The sequence below is a fragment of the Thermobia domestica genome, chromosome 2 (genome assembly GCF_964235325.1).
Source record: "Thermobia domestica chromosome 2, izTheDome1.hap1.1, whole genome shotgun sequence".
Lineage (NCBI taxonomy): Eukaryota > Metazoa > Arthropoda > Insecta > Zygentoma > Lepismatidae > Thermobia > Thermobia domestica.
In genome coordinates, this window is record NC_137455.1 from 126476940 (window position 1) to 126491217 (window position 14278).

Sequence of the window (14278 nt, forward strand, 5' to 3'; positions counted from 1 at the left end):
AGATTCTGATCCCTCTTTAGAATGTAGCTTATTTGATACTACTGCCAGCTGTACCACAATTCTATTGAATATTTGAATTGTGCGAATCACTGTTTGAAATATACGTTATTTATCTAAGACTATCTATGTTGTGACAAATCATTTTGTTTGCAGGGTGCACGGTGACACAATGGTAGATTGCTAACCAATGGTGTGTGAGAGCCTCAGTTCGATCCTCGGGCACACGAATTTGTGCTGGACAACTTCGTGTCTACGGTTTTTTCTGGATCCTTTCGTTGTCCTTTATATTTTCATTCCACCAATTCTTTCATTGTCATTCACTCTCATTCATCATTCGTCCCCTTTAACCTGAAAGACAAAAACGAGAGACGTAAAACTTGAAATTTCATTTCATTTTGTTTCAAAACATTTTCTCTGGTTCAGTACCTCAGGTGTTTTAGCTTTCTTTTTAGTCTAGTGTCCGACAACATTTCAATATTGTTGGAAAAAGAACGAGCAAAGTCAATTTCTATTGAAAATTCTAAACTAAATTAAACTAATAAGAATTGAAGCTTTCCTTCGAATCGCCCTGAAAACGAGAACGATGTCAGTTCTTGAAACGTCGGATCTATCATCGGATTTCACCTGGCTGATATCCCGAGAACATCTCTATAAATTAAACTACTTCCGTAACAGTCCTTAGGGGGGCAGGGTCTACAAGCCAGCTTGTGACAGTCATGTCTTTGGGATTATGCGTGGCTAATATATCGGCTCCCCTCATCATTAACACTGGCTTCCTAGACCGGAGTTCGATACTTCTTTTCTTTTAAATAGATCACCAATTGTCCCTGCGACGCTGGATGGACGCTGGAATGTCAACACTACCTGGTGAGTATAGCCACTCATCATTCCTCTGACCAGATCCGGCACTGCTTGACTTCGCTGATCATACAAGAAGCAGTATTCCAGTATGGCTAGAATGTTGGGACTTCTACTATTTAACATACTTCTCTGTATCACACTCTCTTGAGGCTCTAAAGTTCTTGGTTCTACTAAGTTTAAATGTTGAAGAAGGCATTAATATTTGGTATTAAATTATTTTGTTATTTGCCTGAAATTACTTGAAATGAATTTCATTGTCGTTTAGTCGAAATTGATATGTGATCAATTAATGTGTCTATAATAGAGTCTACAGGTAAATGAAGTAATATTTACAAATATCATCAATAATAACCATACAGTAATTTTGTTTCACCTAAGGTGCATTTCATTGCATCATTGCATCTTCATTCCATTGTATTTCATCTTTTCACTCAAGATGCATCAGAGGAAAGATTGTGGAACAAGATACACAAACTCATTCTCCTCATCTGGAACAAGAAGAAATTGTCAGAAGAGTGGAAGGAATCAATCATTGCTCCAATTCACAAGAAAAGCGACAAAACTGATTGTAATAATTGAGAGACTTGGGCAAACGTAATGGTAAACGCCCGAGTAAACTGAATTATTAAGTCAAACGGGTTCATATCGAACCACAGAAGAGTATGTATGTAGCTTAGTTTCGAAAATGTACCTGTAGTTGGCAGGGAAAGCTTGTTTGGTATGTGACATTGCATTGAATTGTATGGTAATGATCAACCTTCCTTTCCATTTACTCGAAAGTTGGAAAGTGTGGCATACTACAGTAAAACCTGTCTTCAACGGAAATTTTTCACGGTTCCATGAATTTTGGAGAACAAAACGTGTAAAAAGTCCCTTCACTAAGCGGAAACTGTGTTACGCGGACAACGGAAATAAAAATAAACATTTAACGGAAAATTCTGAGTTCCGGACTACAGCGTTTAGAATATGTTTAAACATTTTGTGAGACATATACATTACACTGTCTGCGATAAAATGTTCGTTCTTTCGTTAAATATTTCTGGACAGTGTTTACCTTCCCTAACAACCACTCATATTCACCGCCACAAATTGTCCTTAATCCCCGCGACTTAATCAAGAATCATACGGAATGTCGGAAAGAAGAAAACGAGATAGAGGAAAAAGATGAATATATACCAATTCGAAGAAGAGTGTAGAATAAATACATATCAAGATGCTCAGAAGTTTAAAGGAACTGCAAAAATTTGCCTTACGGAAAAATGATTCTGATTCACTTAGTATAATTTCTCAGGCTAAAGTGTATGCGGAAAGTCAAACAGCCAAGCAGCAATGTACACAGAAAACCCTGCTTGGCTATTAGAAAAATAAAGAAAACGTGTGCATAGTATATTTTTTATTCATTTTTTTGTGTATTTATTCGTAGAAGAAAGAAGTACTGTAATCGAACAATGTACGTACAGCAATATATTTTCTCAGTATGCCCCTTTATAAGCATGTATTTTAAAAAAGGGGGGAAGGTCTACCTCCACTAAGAGGAAACCTGACTTTAACGGAAATTTTTCCAAGTCCCGCTCGATTCCGCTAAAGACAGGTTTCACTGTATTATGTTCGCCCGAGCCGCTCCATTATCGAGGAATCTCTCTTTTGTCAACCTACTATAAAATCATCCCAAACATTCTGTTAGCAAAATTGACCCCATATGCAGATGAAGTTATTGGAAATTGTCAGTACGGATTTAGGAGAAATCGATCGACTATCGACTAGATATTTGATGAATACTCGAAAAGAAATGGGAATAAAATACTTCGGTGTATTTATTGATTTTAGATAGTCCTACGACTCAGTTAGGAGGGAAACATTGTACAACATTCCTACTGAATTTGGAATACCGAAAAAGCTAGTTAGATTAGATCCCAAAATAAAATGTGTGTAGGAAAATACTTGTCCATGAGATTTCACATCGAGAATGGACTGAAACAACAAGATGTGTTGTCGCCATTATTGTTCAACTTTGTTCTGGAGTACCTATAAGAAAAATCAAATATAGCAACCAGAGCCTAGAGCTGAATAGTGTTCGTATGGCATATGCTGATGTAAATTTGATGGGGATTGATACGAGAACAATAGAAAGAAATGTAGATTTTTTTAATGCTTACAGGGGCATGGGCTTAAGAGTAAATGCAGACAGAACTAAATACATGGAAATTTGCCGTGACCGTAATACTGTAAATTATGGATACGTCAAAATATCAAATAATACTTTCGACAAAGTGAATACTTTCAAATATCTAGTGTCAATATTAGCAGACCATATCGTCAAAGAAATTAAATGTAAACTGAAAGCAGTTAATTCGTGTTATTATTCGGTCCAAAATCTTTTGTCTTCGGGAATTATGTCGGGAAGTTTGAAGTTTAAAATATATATGACGATAATTATGCCTGTTGTGCTGAATGGTTGCGAAAAATAGTCGCTTACTCTGAGGGAAGAACGCAAACTGAAAGTATTTGAGAATAAAATCCTGAGGCAAATAATCCTGAGACCTAAGAGGGACGGAAACGGGAAATGGCGGAACTTCACAACGGAAAACTTCATAATTTATACCATTTACCAAATATTGCTAGGGTCATCAAATCTAGGAGACTCAGGTGGACAGGTCACATAGCGAGAATGGAAGAAAGTAGGAACGATTTCATAATTTTAACTGGAAATCTAGGCGCAAATGGGAGGACAATATTAAGAGGAATCTCGCAGAAATAGGAATACAAAACAGAAACTGGATCCAATTGGCTAAGAACAGAAGTGAATGGAGAGCTTTTATGAATGCGACATTGAACCTTCGGGTTCCATAAACCATAGAGTTAATTAGTTACTTAAGATGCATTTCTTAATTGCATGAAGGCATAGTGACCCAGTGGTAGACCTCTCAACTACAACGTAAAAAGTCCTCGTTCGAGCCATGTCGTCTGAGTTTATGATGGACAGTTAGCCTAGTAAATTTAGGATTTTATGTGAAAATAATTCATAATTAGCTGAAAATTTCAGGATTAGTTCCTATTTACATGCAGAACGAATCCTGAAAAGTCCTCTAATTTTCCGTGTCCGCTTCCATTCAAAATAGCGTATCCAAGATGGCCGCCAAGCACTTTCGCCTTGTTTGATGTTTTTCCTCATATCTAAGTTAAGAATAAAGATATTTCAATTATGAAAAAAAAAACAATATACTCTACAAGTCTTACTACTTCGATGTATACCATAAAATGACCAATGAAACAATTCCATATGTGTATATATTAATTTTATTGATGCCGAAAGGCAATATTTTTGTGCTCTTAAATTTTAGCTGAACTTATAAGTTGGGTACATTTATAAATCGAGAAAAATGCTACTAAAATGTTTGTTGTAGGGCCTATTTTAGTTTATACACGAAAAATATTGGTCAGGCATTCATCATCATCATCATTATCGAAATCGTAAGAGGAAAAGCTGATTTTTATAGATCTCTCCTAAATAGTCGTTTCGTTACAGTCTTTTCTTGCTGTTATTTTGCAGTAACAAGATATTAGTTCTAGAAGTTCTTCGGAAGCTGCGGGAAGCGTTGAAGGCACTGGATTCAATCCATCTTCCTTCATGAACCATTCCCATTCAGTAGGGACCAGGTTTTTTCCTAGCCACTGATGGAATTGAAGATAAAACCGAAGTGAATGTTGTGAAACTGCTGCACTCGTTGCTGGAAGAGTTGCCACGTTAAATTTGGAGCAGAGTTTTGGTTACTTCCTTATTGTATCGGATGTATCGCAGGTCATACAGAGAATTAATTTGTTTTCCTCCAAAAAGGTGTTTCAGAAATGTTTCTCCAAATTCAATTACCTTTTGGTGATCAAGTTGAGGTATGTTGAACTGTAAAATCAAACAACGCAGTTCGTCATTTTGCTTTATCAACTTGAAAGCTGTAGATTTCCCCTTTCTGTATATTGCCGACATAGTGTCACATTAAATGGCTTCATACAGGAGGAGAAGGACTTCCTTCATCGGTCCCAGAGTTTCTTGTGTTTTGGTTATGTTGTAGCATTTTTCATCATAGTTAGTTGATTGAGATCGTAAAAAGTACAGTGATGTTCCTGGGATACCTCGTGCAATTAGAATTGTAAGCATATCTGTATCAGTACCCAGGGGTGTAGCCAGCAGATTTATCTAAGAGGGGCCGTTGTTGGTAAAGGGGGCCAGTTATAATATACAAAGCCAAAAAAATCTATTACAGCTACTGATTTTGAGGCCTGAAAAAAAAACGGAAAATTTTGGTTTCCATCCTGAAAACTAAAAACACTGTTTACTTTCTATTTTTTTTTCTTTTCTCCATAAATATTATGTACCAGGTAGTTTTTATTATGCTTAACCAAGAACTGCTGCCCCGGGTCAAACGTTATACCTTTGTGCATATAACTATTTAAATTTAAGCCATTGTACACAGAACCTGTCTACGTAAGACTGATTTTCTTTGAAATTTCACTTAACTTTTTAAGATTTCCTGATAAAAATATTTATTTATTATTCGTGACTCAAAAATGCCATAATTATTTCAGCAGCTAAAACTCACTTCCTGTTTTACACCAAGTAGGAAAAAAAGCTAATGAAATTCAAACTGAAAAACTGGATAAAAACGTTTTTCACCATATTTTCCATCTCATAAAAATATTTTTAAAACACTAGTTATAGCATGTAAAAAATATAATGTACTTACAAATCAGTTTAGTTCCATTGTTTCATGGTAGTATTTATAGTACCTTGTTAAAACGTTTGTCTTCAAACTGGCAAATATAAATCACAGTAAATTGTGTAATCTACTGTCACAAAAAAAAAAGTATTTTTCAAAGTCCATTTGTTTATTATGCAGTTTATATTGATACAAATCTAAAGAAGAATTACACACACGTAATATTATAAATGGTGTAGAATAATGTAGTTCCATTATCTAGATCTTTTCCATTCAATTTGGACTTGATTCGCACAGGAGCACTAGATCATGCGATTGTAGCATATGTGATAGCAAACCGTGCATTTGGCCATTCCTTACACGGAAGAGATACCATATTATTTTTCGATCGGAAAGGATACCATAATACTTGTATCATAAATTATTAATTATTTGTAAACTTTGTTATTTTATAATGACTGAAGCGATTTAATCTTACGATGATGTTTTAAAAGCTGGTCATTTGGGGGGGGGCAGAAAATCATTTGGGGGCCTGGCCCCGATGGGCCCCCTCTTGGCTATACCCCTGTCAGTACCTATTACTGCTATTGATCTGGCACTTCTCTGACTTGCATTTATTGCAATTTCGCAGATTAGTGTATCTGCATCTTCATCCGCTTCTACAATAACAGTTATTCCTTCAGATTGGAAATAACCCATCATCATTTAAATTAGTCTTAATTTGTTCTCGGAATTTCGCAAAAAATAGCTTGTTTAGTCGTTGCCATGTTTTCGTCAAAGGCAATAGTCGCCGACATTTTTGACATCATCTTTCTTTGTCTCTCCACAATTTTAGTTGATAAAGCGCAGATATATCCATCAAAAACCACTGCCTTACATGGAGAGATGCGTCTCTACACAAATCATATTTCAATCATATATATCATAGTTGATTTTGCATTCTTCCTCAAGGAAACATCATCAAAGAGCGAGAATGGTTGAGCAGCTAGTTCTTATTTGAGATGGTCTCGTAAATTTTCATTTGACTTGAGCACAGCAGCAATCCTGACAAACAACTGCAAAGGATTGAATATTATACTTTCATTACAGATCATCAATGTATTGTTCGTGACAGATATTAGCATAATTCTTTTTCTTTTTCCTCTGAAGTTTAACTTTCCCAAAGGAACCTCCTGCAATCGAGGATAGTAATTTTTCACCAACTTCTTTTGCACTGTCACAATTCGTTTTATCATCAGCAACCACCCGGTACTATATTTATAAATGTATTTAGGACAATTGTAGTTGAAAGGATTGTGAAGCAGTAGCCAATTGGATAGCTTTGTCAGATCAGTTTTCGATGGCCGAAGTCCAACATGTTGTCTGTCTGGATGGCCGAAGTTCAACATGTTCTTCTGTGGATGCAAAACGTTTTTCACAAGTCTTCCAAAACTTCTAATATTTTCATATTTATAGGGCATGAGAAAACCCATCTTGATAAAATAGAATCAGACATTCCTCGACCTTATGTTACTCCTCCGGTTACTTTAATGGGTTTCATAAGACACTCCACTCCATACTTTGTCTTTTCTTTGAATAGCAAAATAACCTTCAGTAAATTTTCTGATTCAACGTTGTCCATTTTTCCATTCAACTTTTCCATTTGCTATACATCTATACATTTCGGATTTGGCATAAAAAATGTGACCTGCTGCACGAAAGTAAAGCATAGTGGTTTAATACAATAGAAATGTAATTCCCAGTCTTCAACTCGATCTGCTTGAATGTAAAGAAGGACAAGTTTGAAATATTCCATATATTGTAACCACCTTTCAGTTCTCGAAAAGTTTCCATTTTCTGCAGTCCTTCCAATAATGTCGATTAGTTGTTTCAGTATAAACTAATAATTATGCACTGTTTACAACCAATGTTATTCCTATGGGATATTAAAGAAAATACATTTTTGCTTGTATGTTCAGTCACAGTTTGTTCAAACGAGACGCAGTTTTCACTGGAATATACACGAAAAATTCATAGATGATATTAACACACTGCAGGCACCACAGAAAGCTTGGAAACCACCTAAAATTCCACTTATCGCGGAGCGCTTCTTGAACAACTACAAAACGCAGCCTGTATAACTAGAATAGATAGCACGATGTAAACAGTAACGGAAGTGCAACGTGGATGGGAGGGGGTTGCAATATTTTTAGAATTTATTTAATTTATGTTGTTTAGAAGTTACTTCAATCAGAATTGGCATATGGAAAAGTAACGTAGAAATATTCATAGTTACCTATCAAGTACCTAACTGTACACAAAAAATTCAACTTTGAGATCATAATGACCGTTTGAGTAGGAATCAAATGACAGTCATTTTTCAGCGGAGCTTCACCTTTTTAAACATTTATCCGGAAAAAAAATGCAAAGAACTTGCTTCTTTCGATTTGCAAATTGTTTCAAAGTTATGAGGCTAAACAGATTAACGTTAAATTGTAAACCGGAAAAAATCGCTTTTTACGTAAAATATCAATCTATATTAGCCCTACAGTTCGTTTACAATTCTTTTATTGAGTAAATCTAGGCTTAAATCACAACAGTCGTCCTTGCAGAGTACACACGCTTTTACACAATCGAAAAATGATGTTTTATTTTATTTATTTATTTTTTTTTTTGACAGATATGGAGGAAAATATCATTTAGGAGGTGTAGAGCTTGACGGCCATCTTTGACCCGCCATTTTGGATCGAAGCGAACATTGAAAATTAGGGACTTTTCAGGATTCGTTCTACACATCTCTAAGAGCTAATCCTGCAATTGTAGCTAATTATGAATTTGTTTCACATCACCCTATTTTCGGTCTAAATTTACTGGGCTAAGTAATGTGTCTGTGGTTTTATTGGGGCTCTCCTTCTTCCTTTCCAGCAATCTAATTCTAACAGTTCTTTCATAATAATTTACTTGCACTAGTCATTCATCTCTTGTAGTCTAAAGAATACAAACGTAGGATATAAAATTAGTAAAGGTTCATTTCCACACAACCAGACTCTAATATTATTTGTAGCATTATCTGTTAAAACTTAATTGTTATATACAGTATGTACTTTATTAAAATGTACAGTAAAACTTCAATAAAGTGTTTTATTATAATTACAGTAAAACTCCAATTATCCAGACTAATGAGCTCTGGATACAACCCGCAGATACAGAAATTTGAATAGTTGGACAATCATAAAAAATATTATATTGTGACATAAAAGGAATGAGAAATTTCGTCACCTTTTTCTTATGTATCTCACCATTTAACTATATTTAACATTGACTACTTTTCACTTAAAAAGTTCAATTACAATTTCTAAAATAAAGTGAATTCTTCAAGTTTTCTTTGAATATGAGGTTAGGGAAATACAGTATATCTGAAATTGGTGAAATACTGACTTAGAATAAACCAAATATGAGTTGAGTTGAGTTTGAGTTTAACGTCCCGTTCAGCAGCGAGGCTATATGAGACGTGGACCTACTGATTAACGTGGAATGCGAACCACATGAGCTCCTGCTGGGAATCGAACCCGGGTCTCCCACGCCAAAGGCGCATACGCTAACCGCTTAGCCACGGAGGAGCTCATAAACCAAATATAGACTTCAAAAAGTTCTAAATAAACAAATATTAACGTTGGTTTAAATAATAATATAAAGAGAATTATAGTTTTACGAACGAATATATTCATTTCAAATTTCAGTAAGTTTTCTCTTTATTTTTCTTTCATTCCTTCTTTCTCTCTTTTGAAAATGTAATTCTACATCCTGATATCGATCCGGATATTTCACGAACCGGATGACCGGAGTTTGGATAACTTGAGTTGACTGTATTTTATATAAGTTCGGAAAGTTAACGTTCTAAGAACATAATTACATTCTTAATAATCTTTATCAAATTATAAAACTTTTACTTATTTTTGAATGTGAATAGCGGTCGATAAACAATATCATATTCCCAAGATTTCTTGAAAAGTAAGTAGATTTTGGACGTATTTGAGACATGACTTTAAAAGTTTGATCTATTTGAGACATGAGTTTTTGCAACACGCTCCTATAGAATCTTAAATTAAGTAACGTTAAATAAGATACAATTTGATTGCGTACTAACAAAACTTACAATATATTGCTACTAAACTAAGGAATGTAGAGTTAAAATCTATCTTATGGTGTCAATGGTAAGTCAAGCCACGTTGAAAAATTCTAAGTTGAATTTGGAAATTTTAGTGATAGGTTTATTTTGATAATGCTCAGAGAAGTTTTATATTCATCTTTGTTTAATTAAATAAATGTGTGAGATTTTCTTCTGTTGGACTTTTTAAGGAAATAAACGGAGCAATTTCTTATGATGGCAGTGATATTAAGAAGAACATTTTTCTTTACTTAAAGAAAAATAAAGAGGTGTGAGCATACTCCTCTGGAAATAACATAGTTAATATCCCATTTGAAAAATTGTGTTTTACCGACACTTCTGTATTTTAATATCAATATTATCTCCTATCTACCAGTACTAGTGATTAAAGATCCTGAAAAATATTTTTATGACTAGAACTAGGAATATGTATATTTTTTATAATCATAAATATATTGTCATATTTTTTGTCTGCAATGGTTTTGTTTTTAAACTTTCTTCTATCTTTAAGAGAGCGGGCGTGTGGAAACTTTCTAGTTGTACTTTTAACTAATCACATGTATATTGAAATTCATTAGATATCGATTTTGTTTCCTGAATAAAGTACTAGTACACGATAAAATCAACTTTTTGTGAACTATGTACTTTTATGCTATTTCTGTGCTTCATTCGTATATTTAATTTAAATTTGATCTGCAGTTTTGAGATGTGAATGTGGTTTAAGTTTAAAGTACAGCCAGAAATATTATAGGTATTAATGTTTATTCTTTCTAGTCTATCTTAAACAACGGATATTATTACAATTATGTCGAAAATATATTTATCTGGTTTTCTACTAAATGTCAAATATATCTTTTCTAAGGCAAAACGTATTTACATTAACCTTTATGAAATAGATATAATCTTACATAAGACTGCATTGGAAATTATGTACCATCAATAAACCATTTAGTATAAGGCGAAGTTTCGACATAGAATAAAATAAGGAATATTCAATTATTTTGATTGACAAACAGACCAGTCTGCTGCGGGTTCGATTCCTGATCACGATATGGGAGTTATGTATTGTCATTTCACTATTCATTTCCCCATCATCATTCATTTCTGATCATCTCTCTAGAGTTAAAGGTCATAATCATGTAATATAAAACGTACAAGAAAAATACTTTAATAAATGAGAATATATAGTCATACAAATGTATTAAGAGTAAGAGGATACTCAAGACGAAGAAAATTCTACAAAGAAAAAATATTAAATGATTACATTATTTTTCAATTATTATCAAAAATTAACAACTGCATTTTCATATTAATGTTGTTCTGTGCAAAGATAATATTATTACAATATCTTGTTGTGAAATCCTGTTACTGTAAGTGTCATAATTTCCTTTCACAGATCTCAAAATTATGCTCTAATATTTCCTTCCAAAATTGCTATTGTCTCCTAAAAATTTCTATTTGACATTCCTCAGTTCTTAGAGCCCCTTTCCTCTTCCAATTGCCGAGTCTGCGAACATATTTTTTTTCCCCTAATATTATGATAGAAAGAATGTATCGTAGTATTTTACATGTAACACTAACAATTTCTTTGAATATAATATGTGTCCCTTTCTTTCCTTTACTTTTTAATGTACCTAGATACTAATAAACGATATTATGCTTGATATTAGCATACATTTAACTTTCTGAGGACTAACCTCAAGAAATTACATAGAGGATCAGAATAAATCCAAATCACAAATAATATAATAAGCAAATTAAGTACAACGAATCAATAAAAGAATGATAGAGATAAATGCTAACTGTATAAACAGTAAGTAATAATATTTTACAAATTTGATGAACATCTAAAAGATGCTCAAGTTATAACCAAAGTTGTTCACGATTTGTTAAAATCAATGATCACTTTGGGGTATGTTTGTTCCCCGTTTTATGCTTCAAAAATAATTAGAGTTGACTGATATATTAATCAGGAGAATTTCTTATAAACTAATATAACTTTTCATAGACACTTTGCTTTAAATGTATTATTAAAAATGTTGATCTTGAGGAAACTTCTATGTGAGCCATACGCATCATAAAGACAATGTTATATAGGCCAGAAGCATAAGCTGATGATAATATATATTTAGAACTTTGGAGGAATTCAAAACATTTTTTATGAAATTATGAAGAATAGTGAATTGCATATAATATCACAAGAATAAACTTAATGTGTATCTAATCGAACCAGGAGTAATGCATTCTCACTGAAGAAGAAGAAGAAAAGAAAAAGAATGTGGAATATTTCTACTAGAAATAAACTATTTATTTTTCTTTCTCCTTTCTAACGTAATAAATAATATATTGATTGCAACAAGATATTCAAGTCGAAAATTTTATGTTTAATTCATTATATTACGATCTTATACACACAATAGATATGAAAAAGAAATGAGCACTAAGAAAGATAACTATTTTAATCATGTTGATAAATACTTACATTCTTCTCTTTTCTCTCACATAATTCCTTAACAGAAAAACAACGAATATTAGTATTATTTTGAAATACAATTTATACGACCACTTACTAACAAAATTTTGGCAAAACTTGGTCGATAGTTAGAAATGTTTTCTTTAATGAAAAGTTGGTAGAATGATTACGTTGTAGAAAGATTCATTATTTCGTAGCATTTTACAGATATGAAGAAGTTTAATTTCTAAATGTTTTCTCAAAATTTATTTTTTCTTATTACTCATTAAAGTTTATAAGCAGTGGATATAAGAGAGTGCAATAACATTTCAGTCTCTATAGAGACTTCTTTCTTGTCGTTTGTTGATTGCAATGATTGATTATAATGGCTTATATGTATGTAGTCCGAAAATACTACTGCCTTTGATTCGTTCTTGATTCTTGCTTACTATAAAATCACACCATTCAGTAATTCTGCTTACCATTGAACAACTGATAATAATTTTCTGGATAATGATTTTTACTACATTGATTACTAATAAGATTTTAAGGATTTAATACTATTCATTACTTTTTTATTTTGATTTCAGACCAACTTTAATATTAAAATTGTTCTTCGAAGCTCGGGGTCCGGAAAAGATTTTGCAAAATTATTGTAATGAATAGCAGTCCCACATAGTAAAGCTAACATTTAAGAATATTAGCAGTTGCTATCCTTAGCTATTTAACAATCTTCATGTTTAGTGTTATTGAGGTTTGCTGTAACCAATATGTTCTTATTATTTGCTGATATCTGTTCTTAAGGTGCATATACATTAATTTTCGTCATTACAAATCGATATCTTAATTACTATATAATATTTGATTATTTTCTTTTTCCATTTCTTGCAGTTCCTCAACATGGCTAGCGTTTTCATGCGGATATTCAATTTAATCTGCATGATGTTGTTGATTGGCCATTGGTCAGGCTGCCTTCAGTTCCTTGTGCCCATGCTACAGGGCTTTCCTGCCAATTCATGGGTTGCTATCAACGAACTTCAGGTATTCCCTTACTTTAATGTTGTCTGTTTTCGAAATGTTACTTTTCGAAAGTGCCCTGTTGTCTGTTTACTTTTTCTCAAGTGATATTTCTTTCATAGTAGTTTCTTCAGTATTAGGGTATATCGATATTCAAATCGCGTAAATATAATAACATTTGTGTTGTTGTTTAATAATAAATACACGAAACTGTCAAATCTATAGAGTATTTCACATTTCACGTTACAACGTCTGGGAAGTAACTCTATTCATGAAAACCAATCTTTAAAGTATCCATGTGAAGGACAATCGAATTCACTTCTGAATGATTTTGTCTCAAATTTTCCACAGTATTCTTAAAGTTTTAAGAAACTAACTAGTTCAAGTATGACTTTCTCTAAAATTAACCAAAGCATTCTTAACGTTTTGAATAAGTTTAGGTATGACTTTCTATAAAATTTTTCAGTGTTCTTAATGTTTTGAATAAGATTGAATAGTTTAAGTGTAACATTTTCTAAAATTCTCCCCCGCGTTCTTAACATTTTTGATTGGTTACTACTGACTAGTTTAAGTATGATAATCTTTTAAAACTTTCCACAACATTCTTAACGGTTTTGATTAGTTGCTGTTGAGTAGTTCAAGTATGACTTTGTCTTAAATTTTCCATAATATTCTTAATGTTCTGAGAAAGATACTATTGACTAGTTCAGCATGACTTTGTCTTAAACTTTCCACAACATTCTTTACGTTTTGAATAGGATAATATTAACTAGTTCAAGAATTACTTGTTTTAAATTTTTAACAGCGTTCCTAACGTTTTTGATTAGATACTGTTCATTAGTTCAAATTAGATTATACCTAAATATTTTCCATAACTTTCTTAACGGTTTGGATTAGATAATATTGTCAGCAAGCATGATTTTCTATAAAAAATTTTCACAACATTCTTAACGTTTTGAATAAGATATTGTACTATTGAATAGTTTGAAACCATTTATTCTCTTTTAAAAAATCACAGTATACTTAAAGTTTTGAATAAGATACTATTGACTAATTCAAGTATGACCTTCTCTCAGAACAAGTCATTCT

At 32.7% G+C, this 14278-nt stretch overlaps 1 protein-coding gene across 3 annotated transcripts in view; it reads left to right on the plus strand.

The window, feature by feature from the left end:
- Ih (hyperpolarization activated cyclic nucleotide gated potassium channel Ih) overlaps positions 1-14278 on the plus strand; it is a 311031-nt gene that overhangs the window by 253717 nt on the left and 43036 nt on the right. For all 3 annotated transcript variants that reach the window (XM_081745789.1, XM_081745794.1, XM_081745799.1), the window contains one exon: positions 13064-13213. In XM_081745789.1, coding sequence (XP_081601915.1) covers positions 13064-13213 — 150 coding nt within the window. The remainder of the gene's footprint in view (positions 1-13063; positions 13214-14278) is intronic.